This window comes from Haliotis rufescens, unplaced genomic scaffold (genome assembly GCF_023055435.1).
Source record: "Haliotis rufescens isolate VD_foot unplaced genomic scaffold, xgHalRufe1.0.p SCAF_9, whole genome shotgun sequence".
Lineage (NCBI taxonomy): Eukaryota > Metazoa > Mollusca > Gastropoda > Lepetellida > Haliotidae > Haliotis > Haliotis rufescens.
In genome coordinates this window covers 42,242,828-42,268,679 of record NW_025964383.1, presented here as the reverse complement: position 1 = coordinate 42,268,679, position 25,852 = coordinate 42,242,828, and the positions used below count along the sequence as shown (strand labels likewise).

At 41.2% G+C, this 25,852-nt stretch overlaps 2 protein-coding genes across 3 annotated transcripts in view; one reads left to right on the top strand and one right to left on the bottom strand.

Annotated features, from left to right (window-relative positions):
- Positions 1-25,852, top strand: part of LOC124111071 (cilia- and flagella-associated protein 300-like) — a 63,855-nt gene that overhangs the window by 26,161 nt on the left and 11,842 nt on the right. The window lies entirely within an intron of this gene.
- LOC124111070 lies at positions 1,709-25,852 on the bottom strand. 2 transcript variants are annotated; one of them, XM_046470617.2, is made up of 2 exons: positions 25,340-25,852; positions 1,709-6,886 (listed from the first exon to the last, which is right to left on the bottom strand). In XM_046470617.2, exon 2 carries the CDS (start codon positions 5,025-5,027, stop codon positions 4,050-4,052), a length of 978 nt encoding a protein of 325 aa, XP_046326573.2. In that variant the 5' UTR covers positions 5,028-6,886; positions 25,340-25,852; the 3' UTR covers positions 1,709-4,049. The 2 variants fall into 2 exon arrangements, with proteins under 2 accessions (XP_046326573.2, XP_046326575.2); XM_046470619.2 differs by lacking the exon at positions 25,340-25,852 and adding an exon at positions 15,395-15,556.

The window sequence follows — 25,852 nt, the reverse complement described above, 5'->3', positions numbered from 1 at the left end:
TGATATAAACAAGAAAAGATGTCCGTAAATTTTCGGTCTTTGCATGGGCACCTTTAACAATCACTTACATATTGGTCTAGATGTTGGTCAAGGGGGTACTTTTTGGAACAGGGCACACCATAGTGCGAATAGGATAATAGATTAATATGTTTTCAACAGTATCATCAGGTAAGCAGGGTTTCTTGCACTGTTTGGAATTAAGTGTGATCAATTGGTCCTTGAGGTTTGCTCCCCAACCCGTGAAGATCCGGGGTAGAATAGGTCTTCAGCAACCCATGCTTGCCGTAAAAGGCGACTATGCTCGTCGTAAAAGGCGACTACCGGGATCGGGTGGTCAGGCTCGCTGACTTGGTTGATGCATGTCATCGATCCCAATTTTATGGATCGATGCTCATGATGTCAATCACTGGATTGTCTGGTCCAAACTCAATTATTTACAGACCACCGTCATATAGCTGGAATATTGCTGAATGCGGCGTTAAACAACAAACCAACCAACCAACCAACCAACGTAAATATACCCGGTGTATATATCAAGCAGTGTTCCAAAATAATAACTATAAGGGGTCCTGGGGTCCTGGGGATTTTGAATCTAGGGAACCCTAAATTGTCAGTTGTTTACATTCGGGTCATGAAAACAACACATTGCCTTTTATGCTTACTTTTGAACATTGAAATAGGCCCAGATTCACAGGGCTTTTCTGTTTACAAACTTTCACACAAGTCTGCGACTTCCCCCACCATTGCCCCAAGTCCGTGTTGTAAAATTCTGTTTGGTCTGGTAAGCATGGCACATTAAATAATAGTCCATTTGATAACACTAAGATACACTAAAAATGATGCTGAGAGCCAAGGTGGCAGACTCAAACGTTTTTGGCACAGACTGTCTCAGATTCCGCAAACCCCCCTCCTGTGCTCATAAGCCTATTGTTAGCACAAGGAGATAAGTTGTTCATGTCACCATGGTTTCTGGTATGGAGTGAGTGAGTGAGTGATTATTGCTTAATGCTGCATCAGCAATTTTGCAGCTATTTGCGGCTTCAGACATGGAACTAGGAATGTTGGTTTTATCATATTTTCCTCTAAAACATGGTAACATGGTATATATAATTCAGCTGTCCTCTGATTTAAGGAAACGGTGGATAAGTTTTATCAGTTAGCACACTCACATGCTCTGATTAATTTAATTCAATTTAATTTGATTAATTTAATTCAATTCAATTCAATTTAATTTGATTAATTTAATTTAATTTAATTAAAATACATTTAATTTAATTTAATTTAATTAATTTTATCACCTTGAGTTTTGCTAAGAAGCCATGTGGTGAATGCTTAGAAGTATTCGTTGCGAATTGGAAATTTCAGTTGGCATGGTGATCATATTATTCCTATCTTTGAGACAGTTTGTCATGCCCGATGTGTAACAGATATATCTGCACCTTGGACACTAACAGCAGCTTATCTTACAAGTAACAGATAACATCAGCTCCTGGTGTGTCATATGATACACTAGATGTCAAAGATTTGTCAAACCCGATGTGTAACAGATATATCTGCACCTTGGACACTAACAGCAGCTGTTAGCAGCTCCTGGTGTGTCATATGATACACTAGATGTCAAAGATTTGTTAAACCCGATGTGTAACAGATATGTCTGGCCCTTGTGCATCCTGTGAAACACGAAGTATCAACAATTTGTCATATCAGATATTTATTGGATGTCATCGGCCTTTTGTGTGTCATATTACACACTTAAGATGTCAACAATTTGTCATCCTGTGGTTACAGTTATCAAAGGCTCCATGCATATCAGACACAATGTTGTCAACAATGTGTCATCCGGTGGTTACAGTAATCAAAGGCTCCATACATATCAGACACAATGTTGTCAACAATTTGTCATCCTGTGGTTACAGTTATCAAAGGCTCCATGCATATCAGACACAATGTTGTCAACAATGTGTCATCCGGTGGTTACAGTTATCAAAGGCTCCATACATATCAGACACAATGTTGTCAACAATGTGTCATCCTGTGGTTACAGTTATCAAAGGCTCCATACATATCAGACACAAAGTTGTCAACAATGTGTCATCCTGTGGTTACAGTTATCAAAGGCTCCATGCATATCAGACACAATGTTGTCAACAATTTGTCATCCTGTGGTTACAGTTATCAAAGGCTCCATACATATCAGACACAATGTTTTCAACAATGTGTCATCCTGTTGTTACAGTTATCAAAGGCTCCATACTTATCAGACACAATGTTGTCAACAATGTGTCATCCGGTGGTTACAGTAATCAAAGGCTCCATACATATCAGACACAATGTTGTCAACAATTTGTCATCCTGTTGTTACAGTTGTCAAAGGCTCCATGCACATCAGACACAATGTTGTCAACAATGTGTCATCCGGTGGTTACAGTTATCAAAGGCTCCATACATATCAGACACAATGTTGTCAACAATTTGTCATCCTGTGGTTACAGTTGTCAAAGGCTCCATACATATAAGACACAAAGTTGTCAACAATGTGTCATCCGGTGGTTACAGTTATCAAAGGCTCCATACATATCAGACACAATGTTTTCAACAATGTGTCATCCTGTGGTTACAGTTATCAAAGGCTCCATGCATATCAGACACAATGTTGTCAACAATTTGTCATCCTGTTGTTACAGTTATCAAAGGCTTCATGCATATCAGACACAATGTTGTCAACAATGTGTCATCCTGTTGTTACAGTTATCAAAGGCTCCATGCACATCAGACACAATGTTGTCAACAATGTGTCATCCAGTGGTTACAGTTATCAAAGGCTCCATGCATATCAGACACAATGTTGTCAACAATGTGTTATCCTGTGGTTACAGTTATCAAAGGCTCCATACATATCAGACACAATGTTGTCAACAATTTGTCATCCTGTGGTTACAGTTATCAAATGCTCCATACATATAAGACACAAAGTTGTCAACAATTTGTCATCCTGTGGTTACAGTTATCAAAGGCTTCATGCACATCAGACACAAAGTTGTCTCCAACATTTGTCAGCTTCTGTGTGGGACATCAAGTTGTCAACACTTTTCCGACTATTGTTACATATGTCGTGTAAACATGAAACTGTCTGTATATATATCCACATGTACAAGTCATTCACTTGATGAAGGGGCAAAAAGAAGCCCTGTAATGGCATTAGAAACAATGAAGTTTTTATCTATAAACGTTTCTTGTCTTCATAACTATGTTACATATACAGCTGCATGCATGTGAGACACTTTTGTCATCGGCTATGGGACACTAGCTGTCAACACTGTTTTACTGTCTAGCAGAGTTGATCTGCTACTGAAGATGAAATTCAAGTTGTCATCAATTTGTCATCCCAGCGGTGTACCATATATCGGCCATGGGACACTAGCTGTCAGCACTGTTTTACTGTCTAGCAGGGTTCATCTGCTGCTGAAGATGAAATTCAAGTTGTCATCAATTTGTCATCCCAGCGGTGTACCACATATCGGCTATGGGACACTAGCTGTCAGCATTCTGTCTGATTGGTTGCAGTTATGATCAACTTTATTCATATGAAACAGATGTCAACAGTTTTTCATCCCAACTGTGTACCACATATCAGCTGTTTGATGGACGCTATCTGTCTGAATGTGCTGCAAGTTGATTGTCTGCTCCGCATGCATGTGAAACACATCTCAACACATAGTCTGCTTGCATATTGGACACGAGCTGTCGACAATCTGTCTTAGTGTCTTGCAGAGTTGACCGGCTCCATGCAGCTGAAACAGGGTCTTTCAACAGTTTGTCATCTCAACTTTGTACCACACAGATGCTTGACGGACACTAGCTGTCAACGTTCTGTCTGACCGTGTTGCAGTTATAATCAGCTCTATGCAGATGAAACAAGTGTCAACAATTTGTAATCCCAAAAGTGTATCACATCTCAGCTGCTTTTGTATGGGACACTAGCTGTCTAGCTTACTGTGTTGCAGTTATAATTAGTTACTTACACATGAAACATGAGTTATCAACAATTGTCATACAAGCTGCGTAACAGATGTCATCGGTTCCTCATGTGCGAGTCTCATCGGTAATGCTTCAAACTCATACATATCTCGATTATCCCTCCGAGACTGTCTTACCCCACAACAGTACTGTTGTTTGAACAACACAGCACAACGGCACCACAACAAGTTCAACAAACACAGCTTCAATGTCCACCCTGCCCCTATGTCAGTTTCATCCGTGTCCTTTGTCGAACACTCCCGGAACTCCGGTGCATGGAGAATGTGCTCCCTTCGTCTGTACCCGGGAAGCTTCTTGTCTCGATGTTGGATATAAAACAAGGACATGCTCAACACTATGTACATTATTGATGATAAAAACATCAGTGGTAGAGAAACGGGGTAATATTTGAATTTAATGTTGGTGAGAGATTGTATAATAATACTGGAACATGCTTGCATATTTTTGTACGGGAGCGGGTCTGAAAAAAGGGAAATGATTTCTGTGCAGGTTTGTGTTAGAAGGGTGTAAATGCCGGAACAAGTTCGGAAGTTGTTGTCAACAGTGTATGTTGTGTTGCTGACTGTGTTAATCGTAACGACATCAATGTCACCAGCACATGATGAAAGTGTGTTGTTCAAATCAGTCTCGATTTGACCAAAGTTCTGATTTAACTGTGTAATGAGAAGATATATGGAAACACCAACATCACAAATTCCGAGAAATATCAAAATCACTGAAGTTGCTTTCCGTCCCAGACATCCAAACCCAAGGACTGTCACCAACAGAACTAGTGACGCCATATAGGCTGGGATACCTTGACCTATGCAAGGGTCAACGGAAAGGTCAAGGGTCAACACAAGGTCGCGAGCACTTCTTCGACAAACGAGCATGAAAATGACGGTACAGGTTATCTGGGAAGCACTGAGTAGAACTAGCAGGGAGAACACCATGCGTGTAGCATAGGTCAGAAAACAGGGATTGTTGCAGCATCCCTTCTTCTTCATCATCAATGTTGCATAGTAACTCCAGGTGAAGAAATACAAACTGTGCGCTGGCCAGTATCACAGAAATGCCACATGGAAAGTGGGCCTCACATTTTAATGATTTTCACATAACAAACCGTGACCTTGAATTAATCTTTTTTTCCATGTCGTTTTGTTTCCATTGAAGATGCTGAGTTCACAACAAAGCCAATTGAAAATAGAACATTATCCTTGAGACGTACGTGCCACTGGAAAGCACTGAAATCCTTCCATTCATATTTCTTGTAAGTGTCAGTTATATTTAGAATGTAATCATCATTGTGCTTGAGTTGAAAGAAAAGAGAGTGTCAGACGAGGAGATGGCTGTGATTGCATCCTTTCTGAATGTCATGTCTCAGTCATCTGCATAGTCAATCCTGACTGCAGTGCTGTGAAGCTTATGTGTCATGGAAGCCAGGCAGATAATGCACTTGGATTTGCATTTCAGCTAATATTGATAGATGCCAGTTGCTGGGAATCAATAACTCTGATTGACTCGAGCCTCTCTCTTGTACATACCACAGACCACAATACACCCTTCAAACTTCATCATGGCAAACTGATTGATTAGAAGTTCTTTCAATCCCGGGCAGAATTTCTAGATTGTTCCGACCACTGAAACCACACCTTGTTGCTGGGATCCTGTTGTGATAATTGGATTAAAACACCCTTTGGAAATAAATAATTTAGCGCAGGAATCTTGTGGGTATGACTCCATTGTGGTTGGATTGCCTTGGGATGTGATGGTGTAAGAAATGCGGCATATGTCTCCTATGTTGGTGTGAGACAGTGGTGTCTTGTGATGGTGTAAGGCACTGGTGTCTTGTGTTGGTGTAAGGCACTGGTGTCTTGTGTTGGTGTGAGGCAATGATGTCCTCTGTTGGTTTTAGGCACTGGTGTCTTGTGTTGGTGTGAGGCAGTGGTGTCTTGTGTTGGTGTAAGGCAGTGGTGTCTTGTGTTGGTGTGTGGCACTGGTGTCTTGTGTTGGTGTGAGGCACTGGTGTCTTGTGTTGATGTGTGGCACTGGTGTCTTGTGTTGGTGTGAGGCAGTGGTGTCTTCTGTTGGTGTGAGGCACTGGTGTCTTGTGTTGGTGTGAGGCACTGGTATCTTGTGTTGGTGTGAGGCACTGGTATCTTGTGTTGTTGTGAGGCACTGGTGTCTTGTGTTGGTGTGAGGCACTGGTATCTTGTGTTGGTGTGAGGCACAGGTATCTTGTGTTGTTGTGAGGCACTGGTGTCTTGTGTTGGTGTGAGGCACTGGTATCTTGTGTTGTTGTGAGGCACTGGTATCTTGTGTTGTTGTGAGGCACTGGTGTCCTGTGTTGGTGTGAGGCACTGGTGTCCTGTGTTGGTGTGAGGCACTGGTGTCCTGTGTTGGTGTGAGGCACTGGTGTCTTGTGTTGGTGTGAGGCACTGGTGTCTTGTGTTGGTGTGAGGCACTGGTGTCCTGTGTTGGTGTGAGGCACTGGTGTCCTGTGTTGTTGTGAGGCACTGGTGTCCTGTGTTGGTGTGAGGCAATGGTGTCCTGTGTTGGTGTGAGGCACTAGTGTCCTGTGTTGTTGTGAGGCAGTGGTGTCCTGTGTTGGTGTGAGGCACTAGTGTCTTATGTTGGTGTGAGGCACTGGTGTCCTGTGTTGGTGTGAGGCACTAGTTTCCTTCGTTTGATGTTCTGCGGTTGGTCAACATCTTGAAAGATCCTGAATGATCACGATGTGGTAATTAGGCCTGTTAATCATGTAGATTCATGATTGATTAAATTTGCATTCAGGTAAACAATCTTGAGGTAATGAGGTCTCCACGGTGAAGTCATTCCACTGGTATCATTGTTTGGGCAGCTGCATCCCCTGAAACAAATTCATCTTATGTTAGTGGTATATCTCAGTTATGGATGAGGGTGGCAGGCTGCTATTAATAATAATCATCTATTTATGTAGTTCAGGCAAGGCTGCTCACTGGCACTTTACATAATCCTGGTCAATGGATCAGTTTGGACTCAATTCTCATTATCATCTCCCTGGGGAGTATACAGCCCATGCTGTCTGTGGGTTGCGAGAAGGTGAATGGTCACATTACCATCATCAGTATTCTAATATTCTAACACAGTCACACAGAGTCACCCATCCACCTACTTTCTGCGACCAACGCTACCTAGCTTCACCTGATGTGTGACTTGTGCGGGGCACGTGCCGCTACAATACCACACTATAGGGCTGGGACTAGTCCAGATTTACCTGGGTACCCACGCCCTATTACCCGACCCTACACAGATACTCGCTGCAGGTCTCAAGAGATAAGTACAGAATGTCCGATTGGGAAACATTTTCCCGTACTCCTGTCAAAATGTATTTAGATACAGGTATAAAATGATCTGGTCATGCATAAACTGAAGTTGACTGAAGTTTTATCTTTATGCAAACATATAAAGTCAGAAGGAATGTGTGCATAGAAATTGGCCTATTGTCCTTTACAAACTGCCCAATTGATAAGGTATAATTGGCCATTTCTAAGGGATTTTCTATATATATATATTATCATTATAAGGACTATCAGACTAAAATTGTTAGTTTCTATTGCTGCTGGCAATACCTCTACCACTGAAGCTGGTTATTTCTGTTCAGAAACCGAAGAATGGAAGAATGATTTTGGATTATATCGTATTGATCGTAATGAGTGCCCTAGGAATTTAAATATTGACAATAGAGGTATGCTTATGAAAACCATACACAACATGGTCAGTCTGTTTTCAGAGACCAAGCTTTGTTGAACACACTTAGTTCAAACATCCATGAAACTAAAACGTTGTTGATGATACATGTAACTACAATGCAGTTAGTAGTGTATACCCCTTCTGGAATATACACAAGGAAATATGTAAATTGTCGGTCTTAGTAGGAGCGATGAAAAATATCACTTTTAGATTGGTCTAGAATTTGGTCAGGTTGTGTTTAGTTGAATAGGGCACTAAATGTGTCAAATACGGTAAATAGAATCTTACTCTCATGTCTTTTAATGTCAAATATATCCTCACTTGTCCATGAAAGTTTAAAATTTCTTTTCAAGCCTAAAAGTTTTAAACTTTCATCAACTCGACGTGTTCATTTTAGGGAGCATTCTCTATGTATATGGGAACACCATCATCGATAGAGTGTTGTTCACGTCAAACCTCAGCTAGTGATTCCGATCATCTATGTAACGCCGAGGGTAGACTGGTCAAGCCGCTTTGACATTGGTATGAGTGGTTACTGTTGCATTTCTTTGTTTCGATCAGACGTTTCATTTCTTTGGCACAGTGTATTTCGTGAAAAAAAGAGGTCGGTCATTCAGTGGTGGATTTAACTTCAAAATTGTGAGTAGCCAGCAGGGCTTGCTCTTTTCAGAATTACTGGCCCTTCCTTCTCCAAACTGGCCTACAGCTAAATGGTGGAGGCTGCGAAGTGGCTGAACCTGAGGTTGTGTTGCCACCTATACTAGCAGGGCTTGCTCCTTTCAGAGTTACTGGCCCTTCCTTCTCCAAACTGGCCTACAGCTAAATGGTGGAGGCTGCGAAGTGGCTGAACCTGAGGTCGTGTTGCCACCTATACTAGCAGGGCTTGCTCTTTTCAGAATTACTGGCCCTTCCTTCTCCAAACTGGCCTACAGCTAAATGGTGGAGGCTGCGAAGTGGCTGAACCTGAGGTCGTGTTGCCACCTATACTAGCAGGGCTTGCTCCTTTCAGAATTACTGGCCCTTCCTTCTCCAAACTGGCCTACAGCTAAATGGTGGAGGCTGCGAAGTGGCTGAACCTGAGGTCGTGTTGCCACCTATACTAGCAGGGCTTGCTCTTTTCAGAATTACTGGCCCTTCCTTCTCCAAACTGGCCTACAGCTAAATGGTGGAGGCTGCGAAGTGGCTGAACCTGAGGTTGTGTTGCCACCTATACTAGCAGGGCTTGCTCCTTTCAGAGTTACTGGCACTTCCTTCTCCAAACTGGCCTACAGCTAAATGGTGGAGGCTGCGAAGTGGCCGAACCTGAGGTTGTGTTGCCACCTATACTAGCAGGGCTTGCTCTTTTCAGAATTACTGGCCCTTCCTTCTCCAAACTGGCCTACAGCTAAATGGTGGAGGCTGCGAAGTGGCTGAACCTGAGGTTGTGTTGCCACCTATACTAGCAGGGCTTGCTCTTTTCAGAATTACTGGCCCTTCCTTCTCCAAACTGGCCTACAGCTAAATGGTGGAGGCTGCGAAGTGGCCGAACCTGAGGTTGTGTTGCCACCTATACTAGCAGGGCTTGCTCTTTTCAGAGTTACTGGCCCTTCCTTTTCCAAACTGGCCTACAGCTAAATGGTGGAGGCTGCGAAGTGGCTGAACCTGAGGTTGTGTTGCCACCTATACTAGCAGGGCTTGCTCTTTTCAGAATTACTGGCCCTTCCTTCTCCAAACTGGCCTACAGCTAAATGGTGGAGGCTGCGAAGTGGCTGAACCTGAGGTCGTGTTGCCACCTATACTAGCAGGGCTTGCTCTTTTCAGAATTACTGGCCCTTCCTTCTCCAAACTGGCCTACAGCTAAATGGTGGAGGCTGCAAAGTGGCTGAACCTGAGGTCGTGTTGCCACCTATACTAGCAGGGCTTGCTCTTTTCAGAATTACTGGCCCTTCCTTCTCCAAACTGGCCTACAGCTAAATGGTGGAGGCTGCAAAGTGGCTGAACCTGAGGTCGTGTTGCCACCTATACTAGCAGGGCTTGCTCTTTTCAGAATTACTGGCCCTTCCTTCTCCAAACTGGCCTACAGCTAAATGGTGGAGTCTGCGAAGTGGCTGAACCTGAGGTCGTGTTGCCACCTATACTAGCAGGGCTTGCTCTTTTCAGAATTACTGGCCCTTCCTTCTCCAAACTGGCCTACAGCTAAATGGTGGAGGCTGCGAAGTGGCTGAACCTGAGGTCGTGTTGCCACCTATACTAGCAGGGCTTGCTCTTTTCAGAATTACTGGCCCTTCCTTCTCCAAACTGGCCTACAGCTAAATGGTGGAGTCTGCGAAGTGGCTGAACCTGAGGTCGTGTTGCCACCTATACTAGCAGGGCTTGCTCTTTTCAGAATTACTGGCCCTTCCTTCTCCAAACTGGCCTACAGCTAAATGGTGGAGGCTGCGAAGTGGCTGAACCTGAGGTCGTGTTGCCACCTATACTAGCAGGGCTTGCTCTTTTCAGAATTACTGGCCCTTCCTTCTCCAAACTGGCCTACAGCTAAATGGTGGAGGCTGCGAAGTGGCTGAACCTGAGGTTGTGTTGCCACCTATACTAGCAGGGCTTGCTCTTTTCAGAATTACTGGCCCTTCCTTCTCCAAACTGGCCTACAGCTAAATGGTGGAGGCTGCGAAGTGGCTGAACCTGAGGTTGTGTTGCCACCTATACTAGCAGGGCTTGCTCTTTTCAGAATTACTGGCCCTTCCTTCTCCAAACTGGCCTACAGCTAAATGGTGGAGGCTGCGAAGTGGCTGAACCTGAGGTCGTGTTGCCACCTATACTAGCAGGGCTTGCTCTTTTCAGAATTACTGGCCCTTCCTTCTCCAAACTGGCCTACAGCTAAATGGTGGAGGCTGCAAAGTGGCTGAACCTGAGGTCGTGTTGCCACCTATACTAGCAGGGCTTGCTCTTTTCAGAATTACTGGCCCTTCCTTCTCCAAACTGGCCTACAGCTAAATGGTGGAGGCTGCAAAGTGGCTGAACCTGAGGTCGTGTTGCCACCTATACTAGCAGGGCTTGCTCTTTTCAGAATTACTGGCCCTTCCTTCTCCAAACTGGCCTACAGCTAAATGGTGGAGGCTGCGAAGTGGCTGAACCTGAGGTCGTGTTGCCACCTATACTAGCAGGGCTTGCTCTTTTCAGAATTACTGGCCCTTCCTTCTCCAAACTGGCCTACAGCTAAATGGTGGAGGCTGCGAAGTGGCTGAACCTGAGGTCGTGTTGCCACCTATACTAGCAGGGCTTGCTCTTTTCAGAATTACTGGCCCTTCCTTCTCCAAACTGGCCTACAGCTAAATGGTGGAGGCTGCGAAGTGGCTGAACCTGAGGTCGTGTTGCCACCTATACTAGCAGGGCTTGCTCTTTTCAGAATTACTGGCCCTTCCTTCTCCAAACTGGCCTACAGCTAAATGGTGGAGTCTGCGAAGTGGCTGAACCTGAGGTCGTGTTGCCACCTATACTAGCAGGGCTTGCTCTTTTCAGAATTACTGGCCCTTCCTTCTCCAAACTGGCCTACAGCTAAATGGTGGAGGCTGCGAAGTGGCTGAACCTGAGGTCGTGTTGCCACCTATACTAGCAGGGCTTGCTCTTTTCAGAATTACTGGCCCTTCCTTCTCCAAACTGGCCTACAGCTAAATGGTGGAGGCTGCGAAGTGGCCGAACCTGAGGTCGTGTTGCCACCTAGCAAGACTCTGGATGAAAAAACTCCTCACCCCTAAAACGTTTTTTGTGCACTCTGAGATTAAATCTTGGCTTCCATTTGCCTCATTTTGTGGTGATTTATGAGCAAATAAAGATGTTGTTGTACACAACATTACAAAATGGCATCCGGTTGTCATTTTACCGAGATGATCCAAATAACATTATTAAACATACATGGAGAAGGAGTGAAATTTTGACCAGCAGTTAAATCGACCCCTATAATTGAATCCATTGATTTAATTATCGTCCCACAGTGTGAACTATTTAGCAAACAAATCTTTTGATAATATAAGTTTTCAAAGATGCCTGCAGAATAGTTGTTGTTTTTTAAAGGTTAGGCTAACAAAAATATTAGTCTTGGTTCCCAGGCACCACCTGCATCATCAAAAAGTACGCCGCATATTTTGTTTTTAATTCAATTTTTTATATTTTTTTTAAAATCCTAATACTTAAAAACAATGCGATCCAAAATATCACAAGTTACTTCCCTTAACATGCACACTACTTTACTGTGTATCTCGTGTTATGGTCATAGCGGCACTAGAAGTTAATGTAGGCTTGTTTAGGTAGGGAGGCCCTTTCCCAGGTTGATGGTACACAACTGTTTATTGGTTACATACTAGTTTGAAAAAGAGAAAAAAAAAAACAACCACAGCCCGCACTATATTTTCAAAAGTAATTGCCTGAGAAATAATTCTTTTTTCTTTTTTTTAAAGCCTTATTGTTTTCAGAATAATCTGGAAGCATGTTTTTTTTAAAATGTCTCACCTCAGCTGTTGGCTACATTTCTGTTGCTGTTCGAAATAAGAAGAAATTACATGTAGCCGAAGGTCTGATTCATTGACAGCTGTCATGGAACTACCTGGCGTAAATATTGATAGAGATTCAGGTAGCAGGTCTTACAGAGGTAATCTGGTATACGTGTGTTGTTTTGCCTAGCAACCAGGCAGTAGCCGTACACAATTAATCAGCATCACACCTTATTCATCTGATTCCATAAGATGATTTGTGACAAACGTCTTTACCTCTTCAATCATCAGGGCTTGATTTAAAGAACTTGATTTACCCTGCACAAGCTGCATGTGACATGAAAACCAAGTTGCACCTGACTAGTTTGTTTGTTTGTTGTTTAACGCTGCACTCAGCAATATTCCAGCTATATGATGACGGTCTGTACATAATCAAGTCTGGAACAGACAATCCAGTGATTGACATCATGAGCATTGATCCACGCAATTGGGATACGATGACATGCATCAACCAAGTCAGCGAGCCTGACCACCCGATCCTGTTAGTCACCTCTTGTGACAAGCATAGTCGCCTTTTGCATCAAGCATGGGTTGCTGAAGACCTATTCTTCCCTGGATCTTCACAGGTCTTGCACCAGACTAAACCAGGTTGCACCCTGGTACCATACATTTATCAAAGTTGAAACACTGTGAAGCAGGAGTTCTGTTGCTTCAGACTGGAAAACATGGTTATGTTATCAAAGGCATTAATTGGTGAAGAAGGGAAGAATAATCCATATATCTTGGTGTTGGCGAACCAGTCCATATTATGGAATTCAGTCGAGTGTGTCTTCATTACTAATTCCCTGAGGTCAAACTAATAAAGACTTTGCTTGCTATTATTAAATGGGGACTCTCTACCAAAAATAATTTCATATTCTAGAAAGTATTACTTAAAACAAGAAGAGATAAAACAAGAACTACTACCTCTGGGATTATAATGAGTAATAACTTTCCGATATTTGCTCATGTGCATTTTAGCGATTCTCAATGCTGACTGGCCAGCTGAAGCCATGATATGACATATTTGTTGACACAAATATAATATTACGTCCATTGTTCATAAATTGAGTACATGACGTCATCTGAACAATAGGCTGACTTCAGTGAATGTTCTCTGTAGGGTTGACATTCCATACATTATTTTTTCCATTTTCACTCTTAAAGTGTCATTGAGTAATATATAGACTAACCTCCCTGAAACTCGGAGTTACAGATTATCTGTACCTCATGACTGAACGCTGTAAGTCCCTTGACAAAGGCTTGAGATAAACACAATTCATTCATTCAGGACAGATAGTCTGAAATTCCTCTTAGCTTGTTGGTAATTCTCTAAATGGACACCTCTAAGAAATTTGTTCTTAAGACTTTGCAAGATATGTAATGAAGTAAGAAAAATTAAGACAAGTAAGTGTAGGAATGTTTTCTTAAATGAAAGAATTTTCTGGTCCAGACTTGATTATTTACAGACCACCACCATACAGCTGGAATATTGCTGAGTGCAACATTAAACAACAAACAAACAAACAAACAAGATACATTTGGAAGTACTTTTCCGGAATACTTTGTTATCAATTAAAATAAGAAGCTGTGTCCCAAATATTCACTTTTGACCAAAAAACATCTGACAGGTTTTGATGTTTTGATCTTTATTTAGTGTCAACTTATTTACATGTAATGTAACATATACTTCCATCATAGATCCTACACATTCATGTCAGTATATGGCAATAGATATACAGTGAAAAAGATAGGGACACCCAGCAATAATATTTACCGTATTCAACGTAATAAGCGCCTCGCTCTAATAAGCACCCATGGCGATATTTGCTAATATAATGGCTCGTGAACAATCCCAATTAGCACCCCTTCGGATTGATCAATGTACACAAGACTTATTTATTCACGTATAATAAGCACTCGTGTTATATGCACCGTTCATTATGGGGAATTAAGTTCTGGAAAAATATATCTGTCGTACATAAACATTTCAGGCTGTCAGCATAAACCACGAAATTTATCTTTCAAGTCTGTTTTTTTTTCACCAAAATAATATTCTAATAAGAGCCCCCTATTTCTAATTTTGAGAACGCCCAGGGCGCTTATTACGTCGAATACAGTAACCATATTACACGAAAAGTAGAGCATCAGCCAGGGATAGAATTAAGTATTAGAAAGTATACCAGGCTGATTAGTGGTAACATATAGAAACTTCCCCAAAAGGTTCGAAATTCTACTAGGCTTCAGGATACCTTTATCACTAGTGAAACTCAGGTTCAGCCTTGTGGGCTAGTGCTAATTTCTATCCCTATCAATAACAGACTGATATAGTTCCTGCAACAAACATATTATTCATTGTTTTAGTTATTGAACAAGTTAATTAAGTGTCTGTTGATGCGGTGTCACCATATATATCAAGACAATGGAGTTTCTGTTAAAAAAGTGTCACCATATCTTTTCAGAACCTTAAATGCTCTGAAAAAACATATGATAAAACATCTTCGACGAGGCTTGATTAATCCAGTCAAGAGCTTAATATTGGCAAAGTCAGTCAGATGATACTGAAAACAAACATACTTACTGAAACAGCTTAAGTCATATTTACATTCTTCCCACTGCTGTGTGATCTCAGACTTTAATAGATCCACATTTGAGTATGAGACACACTGGGTACATCATTCACCACTGGCAGATTCCAGTATGAATCACCTTGGGGGAAAAACATCAATCTCTGAGGTCTATTTCCAATAATGGATCCAAAAACCTGTTAGTTGTAGAATGATAAAATAAGGTCCTGTCATGGCCTTGACCCTTGACCTGGCCCCAGCTGGTTCCAGGATGTCTTTGAGTGTTAAGAAGACCTAGGTCTGGAAACACTGATGTCACGCCGACATTGACTCTGTACATGAAAGTACAGACCTATCTCCCCTAGTACGTACGCACATGCCCCCAAATTCCATGGGATGCTGCCGCCTGGGACATATTCAGAGCTGCTTTACCACAGCAACTTGCTTGAAAGCCAGATCAATAAATTACTGAAACGGAAAATATAAACATTGGCGCCAACGTCCATGTGTAATACCTATAGCCTCCAGCCAGACACAACCTCCATGTCGGTCAGATGTGTGTTATCATGTCATTACCTGGATGACCGAGCTTTTCGTTCCCGTGACGTATGTCCACAGTTGTGAATGAGTCAGATTGGGAGTCACATGACTGATCTCATTGACTCACTGCCAGTATTCCACTACTGAGTCCATCTGTTTTTTTCTGCTCTGTAAAATCAATAGGCCATTTCCACAGCGCTGAGAGTCTGCCGCCGATGTTCATATTTACATCTTCCCCTGTTGTCGTCAGGCCAATGGCATTGAGCCGGATTGAGTCATGTCAGAATTGCATAAATCGGCCGGATATTGAGTTTGTGGTGGAACCGGGCGTCATTCTCAGCTGAGGTTTCATGAATGACTTCATTACTTGAAATAGTGGAGATTATATAATGGTAGCTGGCTCTGATAAAATTGTTTGGAAGGTGCAGTTTGTGTCAGAACTGATGAATAAATAATACTGTATCTTTGATGAAATCTGTAAAATGTAAAGGTAAGGTACTAGAACTTGTCAAAAGAATTTGATTGTACCAGCACACACTTGTCATTTGACATTAATACTGGTAGAGATCATGTTGAGAATAAGAACTGATAAGAATATTATATATTATATTAATGATAATACTAATAAATGACCAAATTCTGTGCAATTCTCCGGTAAATTCTGCGGTAAAAACATAACTATATCTCTATAAAAAATAATAGAAACAAATTCTTTTTTTCTTTAAAAATTTTAATCTCAAGACATAAAATCTTGTACAAAAAAAGAATCATAGTGTCACTGACATCTGTTTATGAGGTCATTACATCACAAAAACATGTGAAAGAGAACTAATTATTTCATATTTTGTTTTATTGCAGGATTCAAATGTTGTATGCTTGAACTGCATGTTAAATGTCTGGGCATCACTCAAGTTTTGATAAAACAGTTTGAATATATAGAAAAGGACTGTATTGATTGATGAAAAATGGGAAATCTGCAATTTTTCTGCAAATCTTTCCATGATCTCTTCTACACAATAACACTGATTTTTTTTTCTGACTCGATATACTGTAATGTTGTGGCCATAGTTTTATTTAGTTGTCAAAGTTTTAATACTGCTATTGTTTAATGCCCGCCTCAGCAGTATAGTTGTAAATAATCGAGTCTGGGCCGACAAACCAGAGACTGATACCTATGCTTGCTGTGAGAGGCAACTTAATGGATTGGGCAGTCAGCCCTGTTGACTTGGTTATTTGCCTGTTTTCAGACCCCTCAGGTCATGATGTTTAAGCCCCCCCCACCCTCGGGCTGGTCAGTTATTAAGGGGGTGGGGACGTGAGATTGGTCTTAGGACTGGTTATTTATTATGGTGTGGGGATGAAATTGGTCATTTGGTGTATTTTGCTGATAACCCCCACCCCCCTCCACCTCCATATATGTACCATTTTTCCACCCTCCCCACCAACCCTCCTTATAATGAATGACTATTCCCTAAATAATGATCAAAATTGTGACTTGTTCGGTTGAAAATATAGAAGCGTCATTTTTACATGAACCCTCCTTAATCGCACCCCCAACCCCCAAACCCTCAAACCCCCAAACCCCCATACCCCTTCCCTTTCTAATGAATGACCAGTCCCTAACAGTCCCCCTAATGTCACTTTCCTTGGTTCTTTATGTAATTGTCTGGGAGTTGGTTTGAAAAAGACCACCGATTCTATTTTCATACAGGAAGCTATATTAATACCTTTGATATTCACAATCAGGCAATAACAATGTAGACGAGTAAATCCCCACCTGACTGAAATGTCTATTGGGCAAACTGTTGTGAGCTAGTTGAACAAACAGACCAGAAATACCTCATGGTGCAGTGTAGAAATTGGCACTAGTCCTGTAGTCCTTGCCAAACTGCCCAATAGTTAAGGCATCATAAGGTCTAGTAGAAAACTGTTAGTTTCTACCGCTGATGATGTTGTACATCCCCATACCATCGATTATTTCCAATAGACATCACTCAACTTCCCTCACAGATGCCTATCATCCAACCATTGCAGTCCAGAAATAACCGCGCGCCTATCTCAGAATCACCTCAGGAGACTCCCTCAGCCTGGGAGATTGATTGGGGCTAAATGATCTTCCTTTGCAACATTGGAGACAAGTGTTTGCCAATAAGGCCAGAAACACCATACCCCGGACAGAATGATCAAGTGTTAATGATTGGCTAAGCTGACAATTGGATGCAGCAGGAGATGAAGCCATGATACTATCAATCTACACCGGTCAGCCAGTGGGGACGGTCAGCTGGTCTGTGGAGGGTTGGTTGGTTTGTTGTTTAATGCCGCACTCAGCAATATTCAAGTTATATGACGGCGGTCTGTGAATAATAGAGTCTGGACCAGACAATCCACTGATTAATATCATGAGCATGGATCCACAAAATTGGGAATGATGACATGCATCAACCACCTGACCACCTGCGAGCCTGACCATCCGATCCCGTTAGTCACTTCTTACAACAAGCATAGTCGCCTTTTATGGCAAGCATAGTCACCTTTTATGGCAAGCATGGGTTGCTGAAGACCTATTCTACACCGGAATCTTCACAGGTCTGGTCTGTGGAGGGGATGGTGTGGTCATCTATGCTTCATCAATCATTGTTTTGTCTCTCACATGAAATAAATCTTGAGTTGTCCCCAGTGATCCGCTTAATATCCACTGGCTATTCCTGACTTGATTGGAGACAATGAGTTCCTGAGCTGTGTCTAATTATAATAGTGTTATGAAATGTGCCAGTACCAACCAACCAACAAACCAACCAAACCAACATCATCAAAAACTGTATCAGTATCCTTATAACCCTAGGCAGTCGGGTAGCCTAGTGGTTAACGCGTTTGCTAGTCACGCCGAAGAACCGGGTTCGTATCCGACATGGGTACACTGTGTGAAGCCCATTTCAGGTGTTCCCTTCCGTGATATTGCTGGAATATTGCAAAAAGCAGTGTAAAACCATACTCACTCACTCACCTTATAACCCTATGAAGATCTGGGTTAGAATTAGTCTTCAGCAACCCATGCTTGTCATATGAGTCAGTTAGAATTGTAACTTCACATTGGCAATGTTTTCAGCTTGTTGGGGGAGGCTGCTGATGGGCTCTAGAGGTGTAGCAATATGGTGGGGATCGCGATACGATACATAACTCGATACCATGGGTGCAATACCTTTCGTATCCAAATACAGTAGTTTTATTCTTTCTATCATAACCCAGACTCATTTCATTTCAAATTTCAGAAATTCAGGATTGGATATTGTGGGCCAGAAACATATATAGGCTTGAGGGCAATGTGAATTGTATAATTTTTATAGCCAATCAGTAAATATCTAATCTACATAAGCTGGTTGTGTGACAATTTGTTATTGTTCACATGTTCGTATGTATAGCGATACAGGGGTTGTAAACTGATGTTTTGTATCATGGCCAGCCCTCTAAGTAGCGACTATTTTGGTGGCCAAGTGTGACAAAAGTCCATGATATGCAACCTAAATTTTTCTGTTGCTTACCACTTGGCTTCCTAAAAGTATACATTACTGGCGACAATATCTGTTGGCTCCTAAAAACTAAGGGTTGACTTAAAAAACGTATCATGGTGTATACGGTACTTTAAAAAGTCACAGAGTGCATACACCAATAATATATTACAATGCTGAAGAAGATTAACTGTATAAGCTGCTAAAGGATTAAACCACAGACAGCCACTACAGACGGGATATTACCAGTTCAGTTATGAAATAGGTCACCATCGAGGTGTCATATTTTTGAAATGATTATGGACAAATACATATTGTTTAATGAGGTGTCTGCAATAGATCAGTCTTCTGTATCACTGTAGCAACACCCAGGGATTATTTTTATCCCAAACGTCTTTTGTCCTAATTCTTGGGCAGCCTTTGTCATTGTTTCAGGTGATAGGGTGACTGACAGTTTGTGTGTCAATGTACAGCGTGACTGTCAAGTGCTCATTTGCCTGGTTCAGACTAGCTAACTTCCAGGATTTGAATATATCTGTCCGCGGCTGTATTCCGGCATTCTGCAGTCACAGAATATTTTGCAGAAACACCCATGCGGTGCAGAAATGTACCTTTCTTGCAGAAAATCACATTTTGTTCCGAACATTTGCATTTATCTCCTGCATAATTCATCAAATAAACTGCAGAATTTTAACATGTGAGTCGAAAGTTGGTTTTAGACATGTAAATTGATATCTATTTTATTTTGATGTTCAGTTGAGTTTTGTATCACTGATTACCGAAAGTGCATGTCTGTATGTTTACACTAGTGATTTAGGTTTAGGATGAAAATGCCTGCCCAACAGGTGTAAAACTACGAAATTCACAAAAGCAGGCTTAAAAGTTCCCAGAATTGAGTGCAGAATTATCAAAATTTGGTTTTGTTATCTGCGTAATGCAGGAGACTCATCAGATATGGAGAATCTCACTTGAGTGTCTTTCTATACCAACTATATCACCACGAGTCTATTAGACATTAGACCACCTCTGTGGTCTAGTGGTAAAGCGTCCTCCTGGAGAGACTAAGGTCCCCGGTTCGATCCCCGGCCGACGTCATACCAAAAGATGTTAAAAGATGGTATTTGTTGTTACCTTGTCTGGCGCTGCAATACTTTATGTGATACCCTTTAGTTTGTTAGAGTTTTGAGTGACCAGAGTCAATAGCTACACACACGAACACGAACACCAACACCAACACACTCGCATTAACACACACACATTAACACACACACATTAACACACACACATTAACACACACACATTAACACACACACATTAACACACTCACATTAACACACACACATTAACACACACACATTAACACACACACATTAACACACACACATTAACACACTCACATTAACACACACACACATTAACACACACACATTAACACACACACATTAACACACACACATTAACACACACACATTAACACACTCACATTAACACACACACATTAACACACACACATTAACACACACACATTAACACACTCACATTAACACACACACATTAACACACACACATTAACACACACACATTAACACACACACATTAACACACTCACATTAACACACACACACATTAACACACACACATTAACACACACACATTAACACACACACATTAACACACACTAGCACATACACAGCTCTTTAAGTGCAATGCACCCTGGAACATGCGTCCACTCCCAGCCCAGAATGTGCTCATGCAAGCCTGACTCACAAGGACAATTTATCAAACATAAATTGCTGTATCATCAGAAATTCTTCGATAACCTTTAGGCTTCTATACGTGTCCTCCTCAAGGTATTCAGAATGTCTGGCACTTTTTGCAGTTTCGTCAAATATAGATTGTATGATGACCTTTTGTTACCAGTGGAAACTTTAAAGATTATAAGATCAATCTGAGACCATTACTGGGAATGCATATATTTATAACCCTAATGTCAAAAGGGAGGCAGGTCATTTAGCATTTGGATGGGGGGGGGGGGGGGGTAGTGAGATTGGTCTCAAGACACTATCATATTTTGCTGACACCCCCATCTATTTTATGTAACATTTTTTTTCACGGCATTGTCAATCTCGGAGAAAATGAGGGGGATTTGTTTTCCAGTTACAACTGCTTATTATTAGCTCAAGGTGGATGACATTCACTGAGTTTGAATATGCGTCAAAAGTTTTCTTCCAGTTGGAAGATTTATATCGTGTAGGACTCCCTGAACGTCTTTATGACTGCCCTGGGGCACACTTGATAAAAATACCTATCCCTGAAGTGTGTGTTGGGTCTGCCAGTATGGCCCCAGAGACACCTGCCTGTACTAATGTCAGGGCAGACTGTCAGGTCATAGCAATGTGGCTGACATCTGTCAGGTCATAGCAGTGCTGAAGAGCATCACTTTCAACAAAGAATCACTTACTTACATCTTAAATCAGTTTTTACTGCTATCAACGCTGTGACCTTCATACGACTGCAAGGTATTGCCATCTTCTCTAACCATGAACTCGTATTGCAATATTTTTTCTGTGTTCCAGTATATTGGTTAAAATAAAATCTAACAAGTTTTGTTATTCTTTGTATCATTTCACTTTAAATCTACACAGAAAATCATTCACGATGATGTTTCCTTTCAAAATTGATAAACAAAAGTGATTTTTCTATCACATTGTAATTGTATCCATGACTACAAAATAACAATGACTGACCAAAAGTAATATTTGCTTTCATATGAAGGAATAGAATCTGCATGTACAATCAGTGTTAATATAATCACTGTCAAACACTTTAGCTCCCAGTATATCGTAAAACATATAGAGAATCTCACCCGACTGTCTTTTGATATCAAATATATCAACACGTGTTGATAAAAGTGGAAAAATTCCGAGGCTTTCCAAGGATTTTTTCCACTTTTATCAGTGAGTGTTGATATATTTGATATCAAAAGAGACAAGGGCGAGATTTTATTTATCATCCAACATCATTCTTCCAACATTTTCAATTTGTAGACAGTAATTAGCAGTGTCTAAAGTGTAAAAAGTACTGCTAACAGCTTCAGTAGCAGAGTCATTAGTGATGTCATTTTATTGTGACGTCATGGTAACCAGTGATGTCACAATGGTCTCCAAAGCATTGTGATGTAATTTCATTGCAGCGATATCTACAGTGTAGATATCGCTTGATCTCATCCAAGCCAGGGGCGGTCGGGTAGCCTAGTGGTTAAAGCGTTAGCTCGTCCCGCCGAAGACCCGGGTTCGATTCCCGACATGGGTACAATTTGTGAAGCCCATTTCTGGTGTCCCCCGCCGTGATATTGCTGGAATATTGCTAAAAGCGGGTTAAACCTCATTCACTCACTCACTCATCCAAGCCATATCTCCTGTGGGAGCCAGTTTTGGATGATAAATCACAATACAGGTACCTGTATCACAATATATTGCAATACACATCTTGGGGCAAGACGCAGACTTAATATTATTATCTCTACAGTGCTAAGAATCAGGCTTTCATTCCACACTTTGTACAAAATAGATATGTTGAAACCTGCTAAGTAATATCACATGAATGTGTGATTCAGTGTTGCACAAGTTCAGTACTGGTCACAGCTGTTAGACTGTCTTGTCACCAACTGTGTGCTCTAATGCATACTCCATTGTGGTGGAGTAGATTGCAACAGAAAATAAATGTTTTTGGAGAACAGATTATGCTCTACATCCTTTATGTACTTTTGAATGCACACATACTCAATTGATTGGCAGCCCTTCAGTCATGTTGCCCATGAGAATAAAACCAGTATAACTACAGTTTAATGACAAAGACGGTATTGGCAGAAATATTGTATTGCAGTATATTGAATACAGGTATCTGCAGTGCGATACTTATTGCGATATATGGGTGCTTCGTCACTTCCATATTTCTGCCATTTTGCCACACAATTCCGTAGGGAAAAGTCAGTTGTGAATTAATTTCTGTGTAGATTTTAGTCTAAATGCTACAAAAAATGACAAAACTTGTTGTTTTTTTACCCAAAGTACTTGAACACAGAAAAAAGACTGCTTATGGTTTAGAAAAGCATATTGCTGTCTACCGGTATTACCATGGAGTCCTGACCAGTGACAATTTACAGTACAATGACAGATTACAGTGAAATTAGAACAAAGCACATGAAGCAGTTGATGTGTTTGTCTAGCTCAGCATCAGCTGTCTGTATTGCTGTGTGTGGAGGGTGTTACCTTGATTTACAAAAGTGGGGGTGAAAAAGTGACCCCCAATAAGTCATTCTAGGGTACTTGCAGGCAATATGAACGTCCTGTAAAATAATGAAATGGTTTAGTGTACTTTATGTTAAGATAATTACTTTCAAGCCTGGAATAATTCAATGATCTTGTGGACAGAGGTCATGCTAGTTGGATGAAATGACAGATACCCATAACTGCTCTTGACGCGCTGTAGATACAATGAATATTATCGTGCGTCCCACGGGACACAGTATGTATATCCTTTTTCCATTCTCTGCATTTGTGCATCACGTAAAACCATGGTGTGTTTAAAGGTTAAGAAATTATGATCCTACAGTCTGAATTGAAATGTTCTAATATTAACTAATAGAGAAGTCATGAGAATCTATTGATTCTACTTATGGATTCAAAAGATTAGTGCACTTTCTTCAACTGAAACCCCTAATCTCGGACGGACGTTAAACCCCATTTCACCTCACCTCACTTCAACTGAAACCATGTTATGATTGATATATAATTTATCTATAATATTGCATAGGTACTTATAGCTGTGTCAGTTTTACTTGTTCAAGATGTACATTCAGAATGGCCAGTGAACTCTTGGCTCGGAGACAAGTGCAACAACACTGGTATGACGTCATTGTAATGGTTAAATGTATCCACAGTCATCTTCCCGAGGCAAGGGAGTTAACTGACTATAAAAGGCTGGAATTCCCAGGCTCGATTGTAGCAACACCAGTGGCTATTATGAGTTATGTCCCTTCTATGTCCCTCCTATTGACCAATAAGATCCATCTCTAATATAACTTGCATTTGCTTCAAACAAATTGTTGGCGCCCAGTGAAGACTATCTGATCGATAATCAAGATGTATATTGTAATAAAACGTGCCTTACCCGCAAAGTGCATCAAATCACTTGAGCACCTTGAACAAAAACATGAAAAGATTTGCAAAATTTCTGTCAACGCCCAGTTGACGATACACATGCTTTGCAAATCCTGAAGTCAAACAAATTCTGCATGTTGAAATCCATGTTTACGAACTGGATGTCATTATGCAATTTTGATTGGACTATGAATAGACTTGTATGTCCAGCCAAAATGTAACTCCAGAATTCCAGCCTAGATTTACTAACGCCCTTGCATCAGGAAGATGATCCACAGTAGACATGGTATAAATGTAATGTTGACCTACACTCTGAAACCTTGTTTCGAAGTCCTGGGACCATCAGTTGTACATCAAGTTAACAGGAGTATGAGACAAACAGTTTGCTGATATTGACAATAGTTCTCATATTGTCTAGTTGAGGCATTCAAGTGAGGAAGGCTTAACTGTACAGTATTCTAACAGTGTAAACTGGGTTTACTCACAGCAGAAATGTCTAGAATGGACGCAGGAAATAAATTGTACATATTAAAGTATAAATAAAGTACATTTTACAGTACTTTGAGCTACACCTTTTCATTACTTTACTGGACCCTCCTATTGGTTTTGGTTTGTTGTTTCATGCCGCACTCAGCAATATTCCACCTATATGGCGGCGGTCTGTAAATAATCGAGTCTGGACCAGACAATCCAGTGATTGATATCATGAGCATCGATCCACGCAATTGGGATCGATGACATGCATCAACAAAGTCAGCGAGCCTGACCACCTGATCCCTTTAGTCGCCTTTTACGACAAGCATAGTCGCCTTTTACGGCAAGCATGGGTTGCTGAAGACCTATTCCACGCCGGATCTTCACGGGTCGACCCTCCTGTCCTGTTGCCTGTATGGACACTTGAAATTGATTATTGGGGCCCCCTAGACACCTTTGATTTGCAGGTCAAGGGAAAACCATGGTGTTAGGTTACACATTTTATATTTTACACTTTCCAGATTACACTAGCCATAGCTGCAGTAAAGTCATTGACTCCATGTTGGCTAGACAAGGCATCCCAAATGTCCTGAAGAATTTCTTTCAGATGTGGTAATAATAATGGAAATAAAATTCATGAAACTGCCCCAATGCCACCTGTTTCTAACAGAATTACTGAAATGAGAAAAGCAAATCAAATTAACATTATATTTGCCTAACCTTTGTTGAGTTGATTAATACAATAAAAAAACCTGTAAACTGAAAATATGCGAAACGAAATATAACAGGTGTGGTATAACTACACGTAGATTGTTTCTACAGTGACTCTAATAACTTACATGCAGAGAACGTCCAAGGTTTGTCCACCCTCCCTTAGTCACTAGGCTGAAACAAGTGGACTTTGGGTAACATGGCTGCTAGCTACAAGCACCACACGAGATACAGACTTTGTAACATGGCCTTATATGTGCCCTGAATAAGCCCTGTGTCTTGCCAGGTTTGTTTGTGAGGATTTATTCCCAGGTGACTTATCATTGAGACAGGTGAGGAGGTCGGGTGTGACAGCCTACTCAATCTTACAACAAATTATGACTTTCCTCAACAACTTGTAAGGAAATCACTTTTTTCGTTGACACAAGTTTGCATGGTCTTAATTTGTAACAGTTTGTAAAATCTGAAGATTTGCAACACTCCAGTCACTGATAGCGAGTGAGTGAGTTGGGAGGTTTTACAGCGATTTTGGCAATTTTCCTGTAATGTGACAGTAGGAGACACCAGAAATGTTCTTCACACACAGTTCCCTTGTGGGGAACTGAACTCTGTCAGTCTTTTTGAGATTTTTCATTCTTGCT

What these genes read in the sequence shown, in the direction of transcription:
- LOC124111070 (XM_046470617.2), bottom strand. Translation starts at nt 5,027, where the DNA reads ATGATGAAGAAGAAGGGATGCTGCAACAATCCCTGTTTTCTGACCTAT.